The sequence below is a fragment of the Folsomia candida genome, unplaced genomic scaffold, assembly GCF_002217175.1.
Source record: "Folsomia candida strain VU population unplaced genomic scaffold, ASM221717v1 Fcan01_Sc012, whole genome shotgun sequence".
In the NCBI taxonomy this organism is placed as follows: Eukaryota; Metazoa; Arthropoda; class Collembola; order Entomobryomorpha; family Isotomidae; genus Folsomia; species Folsomia candida.
Genome location: NW_019091204.1, coordinates 761,574 through 780,204, shown reverse-complemented (window position 1 = coordinate 780,204; position 18,631 = coordinate 761,574). Strand labels below are relative to the sequence as shown.

Here is an 18,631-nt window from a genome sequence, read left to right as displayed (position 1 = left end):
CAGGGCGGAGTTTGAGTGCACAAGAATCTTCAGCATGATCGGTATTCATGTAGAGGAATCCACTCAAACTACACTGGAAAATATGTAGACTTTTAAGTTACAAATATTGTAAGGATTTGGATAACAATTTACAATGCAATGTTGCATGAGTATGGGTGAAATTTTAAAATCATTCTATTTGTAGGTGACGTGTTTGATGGAGTACCATCATCGTGGTGCTAAACCCTGCCCGTCGGTGGTGGCTGCTGGAAAGGCAGGGACGAGTATTTCGTAAGGGGACACCGCTAGGCTCACCCATGGAACGGAACGGGACGCGAGACGGGACTCCCGACGGGACAAGATTTTTCGTCCCGAACAAGGTCACGAACTTAAATGTTTGTGTCAATACTCACTCCCATTATTGGCAAACCTAACAATATTTTATGGAAATCTTTCGCAGGCGTTAACCGTATAGTTTTAATTTTGTATTTTAGGCATATGCATATAGTTATGTATGTGTGATATTTTACTGAGGATGAGTTTTGTTGTTGGTTGTCTTAATATTTCTTAATAATTCATATTTACATATGTACATACTACCCCATTGTAGTCAAATATGTAAAAATTATTTTCATAATAAGAAACTAAAAACTTTGGTTTTAAAATTAAGGAAACAATAGTTCTGACCTTAGATATGCAGGTTAAACGTATGTACATAGGTCGAAATTATGGGGGTTTCTCAACTTTCCACACTTAATACTCAAAACTAAAATTTTGAAATTACTGAGCCGTTGGTGGGAGTGATAACTCATATTGTGCTCATTTATGTATTAAGAAAATAGAGCAGTAATCAATACTCACGGTTAAGCTTGTTCAAATTGATTACGAACTGAATTCCAATTTAAATAAAAAAAATTGGGGAAATCCCGTCCCGTCCCGTCGGGACAAGTCTCGGGACGGGATGGCCTCCATCCGGAAAGTCTCATCCCGGTCAATCTTCGGGACGGGACGGGATAGCGAAATCCCGCACTGTCCCGTCCCGTTGGAAAGCATAGATCGAGGTGAGCCGGATATCCAATTTTTTTTAAAATCCATTGCCCGATCCAACTGGATTGGATCTGAAATTTTTTTGGGTGAAATGGATTTGGACGGATTGGGTCTAAATTGTTCGGGCCAAATGGATTTGACTGAATGCATTGGCTTTAAAATTGTTCTGGCTAAATGGATTTGGACAAATCGGATCTAAATTTTTTGCGTGAATCGGATTTGGATGGATCGGATCCCAAAAAAATGACGATCCAGCCCACCTTTTGTTGGAGATCGGACAACAATATGCAGACGGCAGTGTCTTCTTTCCTTTTGAACGAGTACGCCAGTGCTGAGTTTTGTGAATGTTTTCGGCCGCATGTGAGCACAGAATTATTTATTTCTGTCTCTATACATATACGTAAATAGCCCATGCTTAATTAAAAAAAACTTTTTCTTATTATTACTAAACGTGAAACATTTAACAAAAGATTGCTTTACAAGTAAAGAATCAGCACAATGAATTAACTCCCAGGGTCACGCCCATACCCTCTAGCACGTTGGAGGTGTGGTCGGGGGCAAAATGAGATTTCTACTTGAATCAAATCAATGGATGAAGTACACAGTACTAGTGTCCAAATAATACTTTTACTAACTGTACATCCCAATGTGCCTCCGCATTCGATACGAATTCGTTCTAAAGTCGTCGCCCAAATTCGGAACGCACTTCGGATTTGTCGCCCTAGTTGTGCCTGGTACGAATTCGAAATCCGAATTCGAATCGCCTGCGTAGGCTCGAACTCGGAACGAATTCGAAATGCTAATTCTGATCGTCATCGTGGCTTCGAACTCAGTACGAATTCGGGAGCCGACTCCATTCCGATGCTCTTCGGATTAGTGAATTATATATCTTAAAATATGCTTTATGATGATGCTTTTTAATAAAATATAAAGTCAGTGCACACGTTAATGAATATTTTTATTTTTATTGAATGTAACAATGGAACTAACAAGAACTCGCTGTTATAAGGTAATCTAATATATTTAAACAAGAAATCTTCTGGTTCAAGTACCATATTAACCGGTTCTGATAAACCGGATGAAAAGTAAATTTTTAAATTAGAACTATCGAAGGGATAATATTGGACAGAGTGTAGATTTAAAATCTGTTGACATGTATATTCGACAGAATCATTCTTTCTATAAGTATAATTTTGTAAAATTACAATTCCACCAGACCTAAGCATGAAGCAGTTATTTCCATTCTTACAGCTAGATTTAGGGGAGAATTTTTTATTTTACGAGTTAAGAATGTAAGATGTAGCGGCACTAAAAGTGAAATGCTCCCTTACTATACACAAGATCCAAAAATACACCAACAAGGCCAAATTCAGACTTCTTTCCTTTCCCACTGTGACTGCAGGTCTGTGCTAATTCTGTGGAAATTAGGCCAGATAACAGTCTCGCGATGATATTGTCTAAATCTCGTCCCCCAACATAACCAAGTTGAATACTCTGAAAGTAATGACACTTATGTAAGTAATAAAATTAGGATTGTATTCATAAATTGCCTATGATTCACCTACCAATTCTTCAATGTTCGACTGATCCCGCTTAAGCCAGTCACTCAATTTGTAAAAATCCTCTTTATTACAAACCGGTAGTTTTGGATGATCCAGCAGGGCAGAAGGTACACGTGGAGCAAGTGTTGAAGTTCGACGAAGCAACTCGACCAATGTTTCGTTAATTTTTACTAACTCCTTCACCACCACTGCCTGTAAGTCTACGGACACAGACGGCATAGATTGTACTCATTATTCAATGACACTGTTTAGGAAAAATTAGTACAAACGAGTAGTAGAAATAATTACTTACTTTGAGATTCAGTCTTCAGATCTCGAACCAGTGTCAAAAGTTCTGCAACAGTTTCTGGATTCGTAATCTCAACATAGGAGAATGTCGTTTCGTTATTGCCTGATTGATCAAACAAATTCTCCTCCGCCTGGGAAGAATTATGAGATTGTGGGAGGGCCGACAAAGGCTGAACTTGAGAATTTGTGCTGAGACTAATGCTTGGTGCTGGAACATTACCACAATGTTATTATATAAATTTATCCCAATTTAATGTGTACTGAAACAGAATAAAAATTGCTCACTGGTCGGGATAAATGATGTGACCGGTAATGTTTCACATTCTTCAGACGACAAGCTGCTCTCGTCAGAACTGGTCGACTCGGAATATTTTGTAGAGGGAGTAGATTTAGCTGCGGATTGCCCTTTTCGCGTATTTCTCTGTTTTTTATGAGTTGTTTCCTCAAATTCTGATGGAGGTATCTTGTCGGTAGATTTAGCCGCAATACATCCTTTCCTTGCTGACTTAAGAGAATCTGCGAACCGACAAATGTTTAAATAATTGAAATTATATCTCTAAAGGTTAATATAAAAGTATTGAATCCCCAAATCTGCTCACAAAGCCAAATGCATGGTTATTGTATTATTGTGTAATTTATAATTTTTTTGTCATTACAATTTATATTCGATATTAAATTGTTATCAAATTACTTACTATAAGACATGAGCCACTGACAAGGGAATTTTGGCGCATCTAAATCTGCTGGAAGATTCTTACGCAATTTGTCCCCTGCGTTTGGCCCAATTGGCCACGAACAGATGGATTTGTCTTCATTTAACCACGATGAGCACACGGCCGCAACTGTATTTTCGTCATGGAAATTGACAACGGAGTACTTTTTAATTTCGCTGTTCATTATAAAATTAAATTTATCGACAAAAAATAAGACTACAGCCAAGGGAAGAATGGAGGAAGAATCAAAGTGATATGCCACTAATGCACGTGTTCTCTTCTCTCCTGGGGAGGATGATACAGAGTCGGATCGGATTCAGCGACGAGGATTCTGATGTAAAGCGTGCAGCCGAATTCGTTCCGGCTTCTCATGTCCGATGCCAAAACGCATATGAATATCTCGAATCGATTCAGAATCTGAAAGGAAACCCTTAAGCGAATTCGATATGAATGCGATACTACGCATTTAATCCTAATTCTGTTTTATGTCGTTACTAAGTCGGCGAATTCTGCTCCCCAAATCAGCATTTGGCCCGAATTCGTTATTAAGAGTCGTATCAACTTCGGGATTTCGAATTAAATTAGAATTCTGATGTTGGATCGGAATGAAGTCGGCGAATTCTCACGAACTAAATACGACGAATCCGACCTGAAACAGAATTCGTGGCGAATGCGGAGGCACATTGGGATATGTATGCATGTATGGATAGGTATACATTTTCCATGATTTATTAAACAAGTACCGTGGAACGTACATATGCACATAAACACATATTTACGAAACCTTTAAAGGGTAATACCCTTAGGGTATGCATGCTTCGATGTAAAATTTTATGTTGCTGTTAACTTATTTACATAAATATGTGATTCTTGTCCACATACTAATAGGAAATCGATCAATCAATTTTAGAGAAATTAAATTTATACTCATTAAAAGATCCCATGCACGGGGGACCTTTGCATAATTGAAGCGTTCGTTTGCTCAGGTTAAAGATTATAGACGCCACGGTGGTCTCCGTTGGGTGTGACGACGTCCAAGCCAGTTCTTTCGGTACGGAATGTTCGCAAACCGAGTTTGGATAACCGACATGGTCCTTGAAAGCGGTTTTAAAGTCGTCCTCATCAATGTTGGGCCACGATTGGGTTAATACTTTTTCAACCCTGCGATTATATATGTATGCACATTCGTTTGAATTTTATAATTGAACCTTTTCTTTACAAGGAATGCATTTGAAATGAAAAATGTGCAGCTTCCAATTTCCGGAAGTCGTAATCAGAATCCCTTCGCGGAAAGCGGCGATTTTTAGTGGGAAGCGGAAATTTTTGTCGGAAGCTGCCCACCTATGCTGGCAAGCCTACCTACCTGCGATCCCTAAAGAGAGACGAACTTCCTCTCGAGCCTTCCGAAATGCTGTCTTTGCACAGGAATCCGGGGTCTTTGAAGTGATTGCTGTGCGTCAAGATTTCCTTGGCAAGGGGTACTTGAGTAATGAAATATGATGTCGGTGTCAATTCAATATTTAGCGCTTCGTCCTCTCCCGTGGCTACGATAACATTCATAGCGACATGACGGGGCGTTGTGAGAAGCGCTCTGAGGCCCAAGGGGAAAGTGGGGGCTTCGAGGAACATTCGACGAAGGAGGGAAGCCGGGACCCAGCCGGAGGGATATTTTGCAGGATCGCGTTCGTAAACTTCGTCACTGCTCCACAAACTCATGGCTATTATACCCAACCCAGCTAAATGTGTAAAAACGAAACCCATAAAAATAATGAGTTGCCACGCCATACATCCTTAGTTATGTAAGATGGGGACGCAAACCATATTCAACCTATAGATTATTTTGTCATCATGGTAGTTTGAAAGAACAACTCTTTAGAAACAACATTTAGTGCGGGATTTGCGAAAAATTCAGCAACTACAAAATGGACGCCGCACGAAGGTGCTCGGCTTTCATGCGTAATCTGTGCCGAAATTGCATGTTTTCGCAAACTTATGGAGCCGAATTTTTAGCATATGTGCAACTACTGCGGTAAACATTGCTGCTGAATAGTTGCTCTTGAAACTAACATGCTCACAAAATAATCATGGTTTGCCCCACTATTGTTAATAATAATAATTATATGAAGCACGACAAATTCCACTAAAACTCCATTAACTCACCCCCATTCATCCCGGAACGAACCAGTTGTCCAACCTCGGTCAGAGTAACGAATGGTTTGATATTTTCACACGGATCAGGATGGACTTCGAGCAGGATGGCTGTGTCATTTTTTAAAATAAATTCTGACGTGTCCCAATTCTGGCCGAGGAGTACGTTCGAATTTCTAGTTCCGCTTTTCAGAACGACCGCTCCCGTACACTCTTCTCCCTCCTGTTGATCCTGAAATTGGACATCGGTTAGAGATGGGTCGGATTATGGATCAACCCGCTTAAAACCGGCCGGCTCGAGTTGAGACATTGATTGGGGTTCAAGCCTGGTCGGGTTCAAAAATTGATTGGGTCGGGTTCAGAAAGTTCTCGATATGTATATGTAGATACATATTTATCGTTGACTCAGAAAGAGGAAACCCAATAAAAAATAGATGAGTCATGCTTGCTAAAAAGGATGTACCAAAGTTAATAAATGGTCAACGAAAGAATGAAGACAAGGATTGCTATGTAAAAATGTGTTTGTATTTATGTACCTACATCCTAAATTACTTAGGTTAAATTCCTCACATACTCTCCATTCGTGCACAGTTGAACTTTTACAGGAATTAAAATTTTGAGAAACAATCGGTACGGCCAGTTTGATGGAATTTGAGACTGACAGTGCCATAGTTTCTCAAAATTCTCAAATTTCTGTAAAATTTCAACTGTGTGCGGATATAGAGTAGAACTTTGACCATTACTTCAGCATAAATAGATACATGCATCATATGTACCTTCTAGCCAATAAAAAATATACGGCAACCAGAAAGTAACCACATCCTACACGAGCCAATTAATATTTTAATTAAGTTGAGTAAGCTTTATAAAAGTGTGTCATTCTGATATGTAACTTCGTCAGAGAGATAAGCCAATCATGCACAAATAATATAATGGATACTTGGTAAAAAGGATCAACTCATGTTTCTGGAATTTTCAACGACTAAATCTATGTTTGTACCCGATAAAAAAATATTTGTTCAATATGTATGCCTGGTTGAGCAGGAAAGAAGAAAACCAGTAAAAATGAGATAACGCATACCTCAAAGTTTCTTGAACCGAATAAATACGGAGAAACATTCCACCATTTCTCAGTATTAAAGTTACATACTTAACAGAATAAAAAAATGAATAGTTTTATTTACAATTTTAAGTTGTGGTTTCTTTATAAATCAATTTTATTAAATGCTGTGAATTAAAATTCATCATTTTATGTAATGTGCACATGTAGACCACGTGCGTTGTGAATATTTACTTGAAATTTTACATTTTCATACTTTTCGAGATGCATTATTTAAGGAAAAAGTTTATTATTTTGTGTCTATTCTTTCTCTTCAAATTAATAATATCTCAAGAAACTGATTCCTGTAATTGCTCAAGAAACCTTCATACTGCCCAAATAAAGTGCCTAGTTGAATCGACAAATATTAACAGCCCAAGCTGTACCGTTACATTTGGCCAAGCGGATGATGTCATCAGTCAGGCACATACGAGATGCATTGAGAAAAATGTGTTTGCCACGGAAGGAGATCATCCTGGTAGAGAGACTGAAGCAATAATTAAAATTTCCGGCGTGTCACCTTCGGTTAGCCCGAATCAGGATAGGTTTCGTTTGATTATCGATAAATGCTACCGGATTCGTGTCACATTTTTATTAATTTACTAAATTTATATAAAAAAAAACTTAGTGGGATGACATATTCCTCGTTTTTAAATTGGTTTGGATTAAAATTGTGGAATGATGCAGTTGCTAGTATATAATTTTCGGGAAAACAATCGGATTATTAATCTGATACATATGTACATACATAATCTCAATCAGGCCTGATTCGGGTTAATTAAGTAACTTCGCCAAGTTAACTATTAACGTTGAGTTGCATAAAAATTCCAGGTCAACTGAGAAAAATAGTGGTATTTTGCACGGCTCCTTATCCATTGAGATTGTCATTTGATGGGATGATGGTACGTAAAGAGCAGACCGAGTGAATGAATTTCCTTCATTCAAATGAATGATGAATGAATGATTTTTAGTATGATTTCTAAAGATTTTCTAATTTTAACTCCCTGTTGATCAGCCTCATCAGTCAATTGGGATTGCAAATTATCGCTATGCTAACCCGGAGTTTGAGAATCAAACGCTTTCGAAATTCATTGTGAGCATGGATGTGGAGCCAGAAATTACTGGAAGATATTCAATATTTCCACAAAATGGATTTTCTGACAGAATGGGTGGAACTGTCGATTTTTATATTTTTGCTGAAAATGGTATTATTCGATAAACACTTGCAGACTTGATCTCATCAATTCATACAGATTAGGACTGTCAATTCCGAATTCCGTTTTTTATAAATTAACATGCACATAAATCCGGATTCTAAAAATTTCGGACTTAAATATTAGAGCGCTTACCTTCTGATTAATCTATTTCCGAAAAACGGGGGGAAAAAATGCAGGAAAATTTATACAATTGGTAGTAAAGGGAAACGAAAATTTCCGGAAAGTTGTGAAATAAAATTTGCGAAAGGTTCAGAAATTTTCCTAGAAAAAGTGCCTACACATTTTCACAAATCGAACCCACGTATTAACGTTACTAACGGACTTCGGATTTGACATCCCTACAACATTTAGTTACCTGTTATGCAAATGTTTCTTTAGGACGTTTCGGACCATATCTTCTCAATGAGGGGAAAATATTAAGACCAATTTTCACCTCAAATGCCTTAATTCTACCATGCAGGCCGTTTAAGAGAACAACCAACATTCTGGTAACAAAGGTAAGTCTCATATTAAACTTAACTCAGATTGAAACCAATTTTAACATGTATTCCTGCTAGAATAACGCTGCTTTCACGGATTACGATCAGTTTGATACCAAATTGGGATTTGTAATTAATCTTACCGCAAATAGACCTATTTCTTCGCTAATTGGAGAATATCAATGCCTGGTAAACGATTTAATGGACGGGATGGGTAGTAAAGTCACAATTATTGTGTCCTCTGCAGATTTTAATTCTACAATGGGTTTGTGATTTGTAAAAATAAACGAAAGAATTATAATTCTTATTTATGTATAATATGTACCATAATTAAAGCGCTATTTTATTACTTCTTCCAGCAGAAATGATTCCCCCACTAGAAGAAGTGCCGTCACTAGAAAATCTTGATCTGAATTTGAACGTGACTGGAAAATGGGCGGTATGCCTTTCAGAAGACAAATCTCGAAAGTACTATCGACTAGTTAACATGCGTTCCAGAAATCCGCTGGAATCTTCAATGAAAACGTTATGCTTTGCAGGAGTGAGTTTTATGTGCACTTGATAAGTAATTCTCTTCTTGGTTTTGTGATCAATCGTTGAATGATACACACGTATTTACATAATATGCAACTAGGATGCAGAATGTTTGGGAAAGCGGGAAGGAAGTTTCAGTCGATGTCATGCGTCCCCTCGGATTTGCAAAGCCGTTGATTTCAAAGAAGGCGGAGGAATTATTTCGTGTTTTCATCGAAATTCTAAAACTGTTAAGGAACCTCATAACTACATTCTGGGGCTGGATGGGAAAACATGTATGTCTTTAAATTATTTTTTTCAAGGGATCTAAGCCTGTTAAATTTAATGACTGAAAAATCCTTCCTTAGTACTAAGCTTAAATTAATGTCTTGACAATAATTTCTGTAAAAAATTCACACCAAGATCTCAATCCAGACACGAGAAGTGTTCCAATTCAAGCGTTAATGGGACTTAAAGCCGTTGGAAATAAAACTAGTACATTTTATACGGATATTGAATACTCCTTTACCTGCACTGCCGTCAGCTACCTATTTGCGCAACCACTTATGATTGATGTGCTACTATCAAACGGAACTAGAATTCCAATAAGCCCAAGAAATCCCCTGGATGCCACGAACACTAAGGAAATCTACGGTTTGTAATTTTAAAGTGTATACGTTTTTTTAAAATCGGTACCACTTGAAAAGAAGTATGTATTTATTCAAATTGTGCACATTTGCTTAGATATTTCCTCAACAAATATTGTTTTCAACAACTATAAAGTCGAGGCAAAATTAACTTTCGAGTCTGCGACTGTAACCAAAGTGGTCTGTTCAGCATTTATTTGGGACTTGGAGGAAACCCTTGATCATATTTTGCTAGTTGATGTTCAAAGTATGTACATTTAAAACTTGAATCCTTAATTTGAATTCTAGCTGAAATGTCAATAATAATACTAATTTATCCATACACGAAGAGAGCTTAAGTCCCAGATTTTCTGAGAACTTTCGGTCAGCAGAATTCATACGGGGACAAACTAATGAACTCGAATGTGACACTGAGGCCCTACCAGAGCCGGCATTTGAATGGGAAAAGGATGGAGTTGTAAGTCAATTAAAATACATAAACCTCAATCAGCCCTATTTTCCATTAGAAATACAATGTATATGAAATATATAATTATCAGAAAATCGAAGGCGAAACGAGCCCGAAGCTGATTATTTCAAACACTTCGGATAAAAACGTTGGGATGTATTCGTGCAGGGCTATAAATGAGTTAGGCCGTGCAGAAAAACTATTTCACGTGAATGTCGTTGGTACGTTAAAATCTCTTAAGGCTCACATGTATGTGGTTTATGAATTTGTATGTTTGTGTCTCAGCTTCCCCTTCTTCTATGTAGGCAAATGGCGATTTTGAAACCTGTCTATTTCTGTGCGTTTTATTTTAAAACTGACGATTTTATTCCAGCTAAAAATCGATATTTGTTAGGTTTACAACATTAGGAGATTGGAATTTTGATGTTTTTCTCCCATTAGCAAAAACTTAGGATTAGTTTTTATCTGTAATTACGTATTTTAATTTTCCATTATCCAGATGAAGAAAAGGTCAAAATTCTAAGCTCTGTAAGCCTAAAAATTATCTACTTTTGGATGCAATAAAAGTGTGATTCTTTCAAAACCTAAGCGAAATTAACTAGTCGTAAAATCGCCATTTGAATACACGCAGGAAGGGAAAGTTAGGACGAAAAATTCAAGCTCAATAACCTCATGCAATGGTACCTTAAGTTTATTTAATGCAATTTCAACAATTTTTCTGTTCAGATGCAGCATCCAACGGCCCAGGATTGCTCGTTACTGTTGGCGTACCAATCGGGATTGTTTTAATTGCAACAATTGTGTGTGGACTTTTGATCAAATACTATCGAAAAACTCGAGTTAGTGGTCTTTTAATTAATAAATCTAATTTTGCTCATATCAGAGTTCACTTATTACAATTAACATAGACTGGTTTAACACAAGCGGAAATCGAAGAATTTTTTAAAGGAATTAAGACAACGGATGTGCAGAAGACGAAGGAAGGGGAGAACGAATACGTATCCGTGATTTCGGGCATGCCTTACACCAAAGAATACGAAGTTAGCGATGGGAAATTTAACATAGGTTAGTACTTACTAATTAATATCTGTGCTCGCACTCTAAATAATTTGATGGTACAATTGTTACCGTGCACTTCAACCGCTTCGGTAATAATTGATCGAATCGAATGGTAACAAACAAATATACAGAGGCTAAATCCTGCTCAGGATCAACGCGCTCGTAATAAAGACATAACCGACACGGTGTCCGGTCAATTTGGTATGGTCAATTTGGTACGGGATTATTTGGTATATGTACAATTTGGTACATGGATAATTTGGTATCGTCAATTTGGTAAATATTTAAAAAATGTGACAATTAGAAAGATAAAATAAAATAGCAGTCAAATAAACTCACGCTGACGCAGATTTTGGATTACACTTGAGATATTGTACATACTTTAAAAATTCTGTGGCCATTGTACATACATATAGTTAAGATTAAATAAGTAAATAAATAGTCATAAGTCCTTTATAACTCGCATTAAAATTAATTTACCTTGTTATAGGCAGTAAATCGACACGAAGCAATGCCACAAGATGTATAAGTGTAATTGATTTGGGTGCTAATTTTGTTTACTTTATTTTATCTTTCTAATTGTCACATTTTTAAACATTTACCAAATTGACCATACCAAATTATCCATGTACCAAATTGTACATATACCAAATAATCCCGTACCAAACTGACCGTACCAAATTGACACCACATCAACCGACACCGGGGTCATTCTTTATACCCTTAGAAGACAACTTGCTACCATATTGTTACCACGAGGTAGAATTGCATAATACCTCCGACGGTAACAATTGCACACGGTCGTTAATTTTGCGACGCGATTGTTAAAGAAAGAAGTACTATACAATTCTACCCCGTTGTACATATGTGACAATCTAGTTGCACCTTGTCTTCTTAGAATAAAAAGTAGCCTCCGAATTCGATATTTTTATTACCCGAGCGTTGACATTGAAGGCGTGACAGGATTTTGGTTCTGTAAATAGGGTACCCTTCTATAGTACAATTCTACTGATACGTCAGAATTGCATAATGCCTACGCCGGTAACGATTGCATTGTGAAATTATTGAAAGTACATATACATACAAGTCTTGCGCCACATAAAATGTGCATATTTGAATTTTGAATAGACGAGACATCCCTGCTCGGAAGTGGGGCGTATGGTTTGGTTTACAAGGGTTCGCTGGACGGTAGAAATATTGCCGTAAAAACCTTGAAGCGCAATGCCGACGTAAATTACCTGAGGTCTTTGTTAACCGAATTGAAAGTCATGATATACCTGAACGAACATCCAAACATCGTAAACCTGGTTGGAGCAAATACCAAACATTTGGACAAAGGTTATCCATTATTCTATGAAACATTCTTTGCAATTTTTGGACACGATTGTAACAGGCAGAGGTAGATATGTACTATGCAATTCTACCATTCGGTAATAATTTATCAAACGGAAAGGTACCTAACATAAATACAGGGACTTGAGAACAAATTCTACTCACAATGCAAGTCTTTCACGGGTACAACTCAGATTTACATGGGGCCAACTTTAGTTTGTTCAATATGTACAAAAAGTAAGCTTACCCGTATTTTTGCATTTTTCCTAATGCCCAAATTTCAGCGCAAGGTGCGAATTTTAATCTATTTTCCAGCCGAAACCTCGGTTTTTAAAAATTCTGTAAATATTTTTTAGCACAAATTAAAAAATTCTTAAACATAAAGACTTGCATTGTCAGTCCCCAGTATCAACCCTTTCGCAAAATCAAAATATTACCGACACCAAGGATATCTTCTTATCCTAAGAAAACAACTTTTCACTATACTCCTACCACGCCGTAGAATTGCCTAGCATCTCCGGCGGTAGTGGCCCTGTTAATAAATTATTGAGAATGATACTAATTTAATTTGAAACACTCCAATTTTCATTTATCTTTTAAGGAATTGTCTACGTACTGGTTGAGCTGTGTCCATTGGGGAATTTGGAAACCCATTTAAAAAACAATCGACAAAACTTTGTTAATGAAATGTGTGATTATTTAAATAACCCTCTAGGAGCCTCGGTCGGGTAGGAATTTAATTTCTTTTAAACGAGACAAAAATATATTTTTCACAATGAAACATATCCAGGTCCTCCTCATCAATTCGTCCTTTAAATACGTCAAATCTACTAAAATGGTCGGTTCAGATTGCATCTGCAATGCAGTATTTGGAAATGAAGCACGTAAGAAAATTATTGCTCATAATTGAAGAACATGATTTAAATAGAGAATTAATTAACGACCCCTTTAACATTATGAATTTTTCCTATAAATTGTGGGAACAAGCTCCTATTAATATTTATCCCAGGTACATAAGTCATATTTTACCCCTTAAATATCAAACAAATCCTCTTAATAAAATGACCAAGGAAACCATAGCGTACATACGTCCAAGTACTCCAAAGCACTGACCATTGATTAAGTCAGTCGTTATTTCTGACACGTCATTTTATTAATTTTTCCGATAGTTAGGAGACAAAAAATAAAAATTACCTTATAGCAAATATCAATTGGAGCTGATTTCCACAAATTATTGGGCAAAAACCGTACCGTATTGGGGGTCGTGAATTACAAGTTTAAATACAAATTTTCCAAGGTGATTCATGGAGATCTCGCAACCCGTAATGTGCTCCTGCAGGACAATGACACCGCAAAACTTTCCGATTTCGGGTTATCCAGAAAATTATATGAGTACTCAGATTACGTGAAGCAATCTAAGGTGAGAGTTGCAATAATTACGCTAGTTAATTAATTAATTGTTAATGATCTTTTAAAATAAGTTTAATCGACATATATAGGAACCCCTACCTTGGCGACACATGAGTTTAGAGTCGCTGAAAGATTTGCACTTCTCGTCCAAATCGGACGTATGGGCATTTGGGGTAATTTGAAATTAAAAAAATTATTGTGTTACTCCACGATTTATGGTAATGGACCTCATGTCGAAAATCGATTTTTTCGAAATCCTTCAAGTATGTGTTAGAGGACCTTAAAATATGCAGAAAAATCATTTTCCCCGAATTTTTGAAGTTTCAATACGGCTGCTAAGAGGGGGTGTGGCTTCCGTTGAGATACCACCTTTACGCAGCCGCTATTTCACGCAGGGACTCAAAATTTCACATGTGGGTACCATGGGCCAATACAATAGCGGGTCTTTTTCTCTTTTTTGAAATTAGGTCACGATGACCGTTTTCAGGTCAAAATTTACCGCATGTCAAATGAGTATGAAAACTTCAGGTCGCACATAACCCCACAAATGGGGTATCATTGGAAAGGTCTCGGCAAGAGGATTAAGAATATATGTATCTACTTTATGGGGTCTGGGACCACTCCCTGGAGTTCCAGAGGCAGAACAATATTTTTGAGTTTTTGCCATCTATTTCTATGTTAGCTCTCCTATCTGCCGCTGTGTTAAAATCTGGGAAATTGAAAATCCTCATTTTTCTGCCAGGGGGTGGTCATACACCCCACAAAGTATATATATTCTGAATCCTCTTGACAAGACCTTTCTAATGATGCCCCATTTACGGGGCTATGTGCGACGATTTACAAAAAATTAGATATTATGCACATTTTGACCTAAAAACGGTCACTATGACCTAATTTCAAAAAAGAGAAAAAGACCCGCAATTGTATTGGCCCATGGTACCCACATATGAAATTTTGAGTCCCTGCGTGAAATAGCGGCTGCGTAAGGTGGTATCTCAACGGAAGCCACACCCCCTCCTATCAGCCCTATTGAAACTTCAAAAATTCGGGGAAACTGATTTTTCTGCATATTTTAACGTCCTCTAACACATACTTGAAGGATTTCAAAAAATTCGATTTTAGACATCAGGTCCATTACCATTTCTCGTGGAGTAACCCTATTGCAACATTTTTTATGTAAAATGAATTATCTATGTATGTAGGTAACCATGTGGGAAATATTTTCCTTGGGCGAAGTGCCTTATCCTGGATTAACTTGGAATGTCGAGTTTGTCAGAGACATTGAGAACGGGTTGCGTATGACAAAAGCAAAATTTTCAAGCATAGATTTGTAAGTTTACTACTAAATACATGTAAGGGAACGTCCATATATTACGTCACGTCATCGATTGAGTTGGTGGGTAGCGTTATCCTGTTCATTTTAAGCCTAGCATGTGTAATCCTAAGATAAAGGAATTGGTGGGCGATTGGTTCTACATGTATGTAAAAATGGGTTTTTATGATGTAATATGTGAACGTTCCTTAACATAGGTATGTTTTGTACTGCGTTATTTTTATGGTATCTACATAATCGTGGATTACTTAAAGATTTGAATTACAATTACGATGTTGGAGAAATGAACCAGAAGAAAGACCATCCTTTGCCGAACTTAAGAAGATATTGGAGGAGCAATTAATTCAAATAAAATCCAAAGAAGGAGGCGAAGGATGTAAGTTTTATTGACAAAACTTAAATGGTTACGTATTTAAAATGTATGTACATATGTATTGCTTCAAATGTATTTATCAGAGTGAAATCCATGAAACAAATAAACTGTTAATAATTGGTGAAGTCAGAGTGTGCAAAAGCACGCAATTTGAAAAAAATATATTTTAAAATGTTTCTAATTTATGTATACGGGAAACATTGTACGTCGGTCGTGGATGACAAATGAGATAGGAGAACATAGAAATTTATTTATTTCCAAGTTTTGTCTTTCTGGTACTTTGATATTGTCAGACAATACAAATAAATTCCAATAAATCTAACATATATAGTAATATTGCATAAAAAATATTATCATAATTTATTGTTTCATTTTTCAAATTAATTTAATAATTCATGAATAGTGTATTTGAATTTTTACAAATTTAAGAAACACGTTTCACACATTTTTGCCCGTCGAATCGATACTCATCTTTCAACCCGTTGATATCCTCGTCACCCGGGCAAGTGTAAAATACCCGAATAAATCTGTCAAGACTGGGATACCATGCGCACTGCACGTAGTCACAGTTTATCCTTGCAATTGGACAAAATCTGGCCTTATCTCCCGCCATAATTTCAAAATATCCCTCACTCCTACAAGGACAGGGGACCTTCGGGGTAAAAATGGCCGCCACCCAGTCCACATAGTACGTCACATTTGTATAAATAGCGGGAACATCAGGCAGGCCGCAGGGTTGCGTAATATCCCCGCCCCAAGAGGTTAATCCGACCAAGGTGCCGCCACTGTAGAGCGGGCCACCAGAATCGCCCGGGCACGTGTCCATCCCGTCAACCCCGCCGGCGCACAAGTTTCCCGGGCCAATCCATCCCTCCCAGGTGACATTGCATGCCGAAATGTCGAACAGCGGGAGGGTAACCTTCCTCAGTATTGGGGACGGCATAGTTCCATCGATCGCGGTCCCGCCAAATCCGGCCGCGACGAGGGGAGAGTTTGGGGGAAGTTGGGATCCCCGAGCGGGAAGAGTGGCCGGGGCGACGAAAGGTGTCACAGTGAGCGGCGGGGATACCTTGATCAAGGCGATGTCGTGGAAGGGCTCGTTGAAAAGTGGGTGTGACACGATTCTCACGGCTTTTCTCACTTGTTCGGTCCCTTCGATAACTCTGACGTCGTGCTCTCCCGCCGTGACGATGTAGACGTCGATAGGGAAAACCATGCAATGGGCCTGATAAATAAATACGTGAGTTGCTTAAAACATGCTTATTAGCTCGCCCTGCGTAGCACGAGAGCTATTGAATTCCTCATGTCCGTCCGTCTGTCTGTTAACGACCTTTTTGCATCAATTGATGCTAATTAAACAGCCCCTTGACCATTATTGGATACGTTAGGCGCACCATTGGTACTAAAAAAACCGAATCAAATTTTTTAACAAGTTAATAGGACCATTGATATCTAACAATCGGGAACACAAAATGATGCGAAATAATTGGAGGCAGGGACGCAAAACGCACCAATAATGCAGAATATCCGGGAGAAATGATCATACAATTTTGACATAAATTTTTCAAAATTATCGTTGATCCTTGGTAGATAATTCTGCACCAGTGATGCACAATTTTTGGACTCTTCTCGATGCATAATAATTACTGATCTATTTTGTTTAATTTTTCTGCACCATTGGTGCAACATTGCATAAAAATTATTGATCCACGTTGTTGGATTTTTCTGCACCATTGGTGCATAATTGCAAAAAATTATGTAACTATTTTGTTGCATTTTTCTGCACCTTTGGGGCAAGTTATAACCAAATCATTATTACAGGGTGAGCTACTTCTAACGTTACTACGGTTTATTTAGTTTATGTAAAATGATAAGTAAAGTTTATCGTTTCTTCCGTGCTTGCAACATTCATTTCCAGATTTGGAAAAAAAACTGCACGAAATGCAATGTGCAAGAAACCGCAAAAATATGCAAGAAACTACAAGAAAGTTCAAGATTAAGAAAAATATACTTATATTTTACACAATCTTGCCATTGTTTCTCGCATGTTTTACTTTCACAAAGTTAAATATGTGTTCCTACCGCAGTCACAATCCATTCTGTCGAGACGATGACACCCCCACATATGTAGGGGCCGAATTCAACTGTAGCGAAAGAAGGAAATTCGCCCGGCGTTGCTTCCACGCCTCCAACGATTCTTCCATCAGGCCGGCCCTGGATATATTGAAAGGCTGGAAAAGTGTGAAATTGAAAAAATTAAACAATTCCAATTGGAAAATAATATCCAAAAATTTAATAAAAAATGACCAAAAATTATTGACTCTGTATTTGAACCAGGCGTGAATAGGTTAATAAAACATGAATATCATAATCTTAACAAAATTACGTACCGATTAAAGTTAGCTGAAAAGAAATAAAAAACGCATCGAAAATCAGCCCCATTTCTGCCAAATATATTACAAATTTGTTCAGATTGAACTTGTAAAATGAGGCTAGTCAGGCAGCGTCAGCCTTATTTATTTAAATTAATGAATTTCCTGATCTGATATGAATGATAAGTCGAGGTTTGTACATAACTATGCAATAAGGAAATATGCTTGTATTGATGTGTGTATGCACGAATCCGAGAGTTTTATTAGGCACCAGAAGATTTAATCCGACAATAAATGTAAATTTTAAGGCGGAATTGTAATTCAATACGAATGCTAAAATACCGTGTAAACAATGCCAAGAATTCTGCGTATTCAGATTGCGTAAACATACGTAATGTGTTGACTCTGCATCATTTACATATTTTGTGGGCCACCGTTTGTCTATTGCATACACTGGTCACCTCTTTATGGGTACAATCAAATTGTGCAAATTGATAAGGGTCCGGAGATATAAGGCAAATTTGCATACGTACTCTCGTTCCGAACTTTTAGAGAAATTGAGATTTCTGAGAAAATACGCTACTGCCAGTCTCAAAGTTCCCCGTCCATATA

General features: G+C 37.5%; 3 protein-coding genes across 4 annotated transcripts; 1 reads left to right on the top strand and 2 right to left on the bottom strand.

Moving 5' to 3' along the window:
• Nucleotides 1–4,296: 4,296 nt before the first annotated feature.
• Nucleotides 4,297–6,164, bottom strand: LOC110855381. The gene is made up of 3 exons (XM_022103809.2): nt 5,750–6,164; nt 4,953–5,325; nt 4,297–4,750 (listed from the first exon to the last, which is right to left on the bottom strand). The coding sequence occupies exons 1-3, from the start codon at nt 5,757–5,759 to the stop codon at nt 4,486–4,488; spliced, it is 648 nt and encodes a 215-aa protein (XP_021959501.1). The 5' UTR covers nt 5,760–6,164; the 3' UTR covers nt 4,297–4,485.
• Nucleotides 6,165–6,907: 743 nt separating this feature from the next.
• Nucleotides 6,908–15,981, top strand: LOC110855179 (vascular endothelial growth factor receptor kdr-like). 2 transcript variants are annotated; one of them, XM_035856061.1, is made up of 20 exons: nt 6,908–7,314; nt 7,668–7,738; nt 7,852–8,041; nt 8,432–8,550; nt 8,611–8,797; nt 8,895–9,073; nt 9,167–9,341; nt 9,469–9,699; nt 9,790–9,939; nt 10,022–10,149; nt 10,232–10,361; nt 10,867–10,979; nt 11,049–11,205; nt 12,328–12,537; nt 13,133–13,259; nt 13,322–13,415; nt 13,829–13,951; nt 14,031–14,114; nt 15,144–15,271; nt 15,529–15,981. In XM_035856061.1, exons 1-20 carry the CDS (start codon nt 7,062–7,064, stop codon nt 15,662–15,664), a joined length of 2,985 nt encoding a protein of 994 aa, XP_035711954.1. In that variant the 5' UTR covers nt 6,908–7,061; the 3' UTR covers nt 15,665–15,981. The 2 variants fall into 2 exon arrangements, with proteins under 2 accessions (XP_035711954.1, XP_021959288.2); XM_022103596.2 differs by having other exon boundaries at nt 8,892–9,073.
• Nucleotides 15,982–18,163, bottom strand: LOC110855178 (trypsin). Its single transcript, XM_022103595.2, has 3 exons — nt 18,038–18,163; nt 17,730–17,878; nt 15,982–16,872 (listed from the first exon to the last, which is right to left on the bottom strand). Exons 1-3 carry the CDS (start codon nt 18,087–18,089, stop codon nt 16,072–16,074), a joined length of 1,002 nt encoding a protein of 333 aa, XP_021959287.1. The 5' UTR covers nt 18,090–18,163; the 3' UTR covers nt 15,982–16,071.
• Between the last annotated feature and the right edge of the window lie 468 nt (nt 18,164–18,631).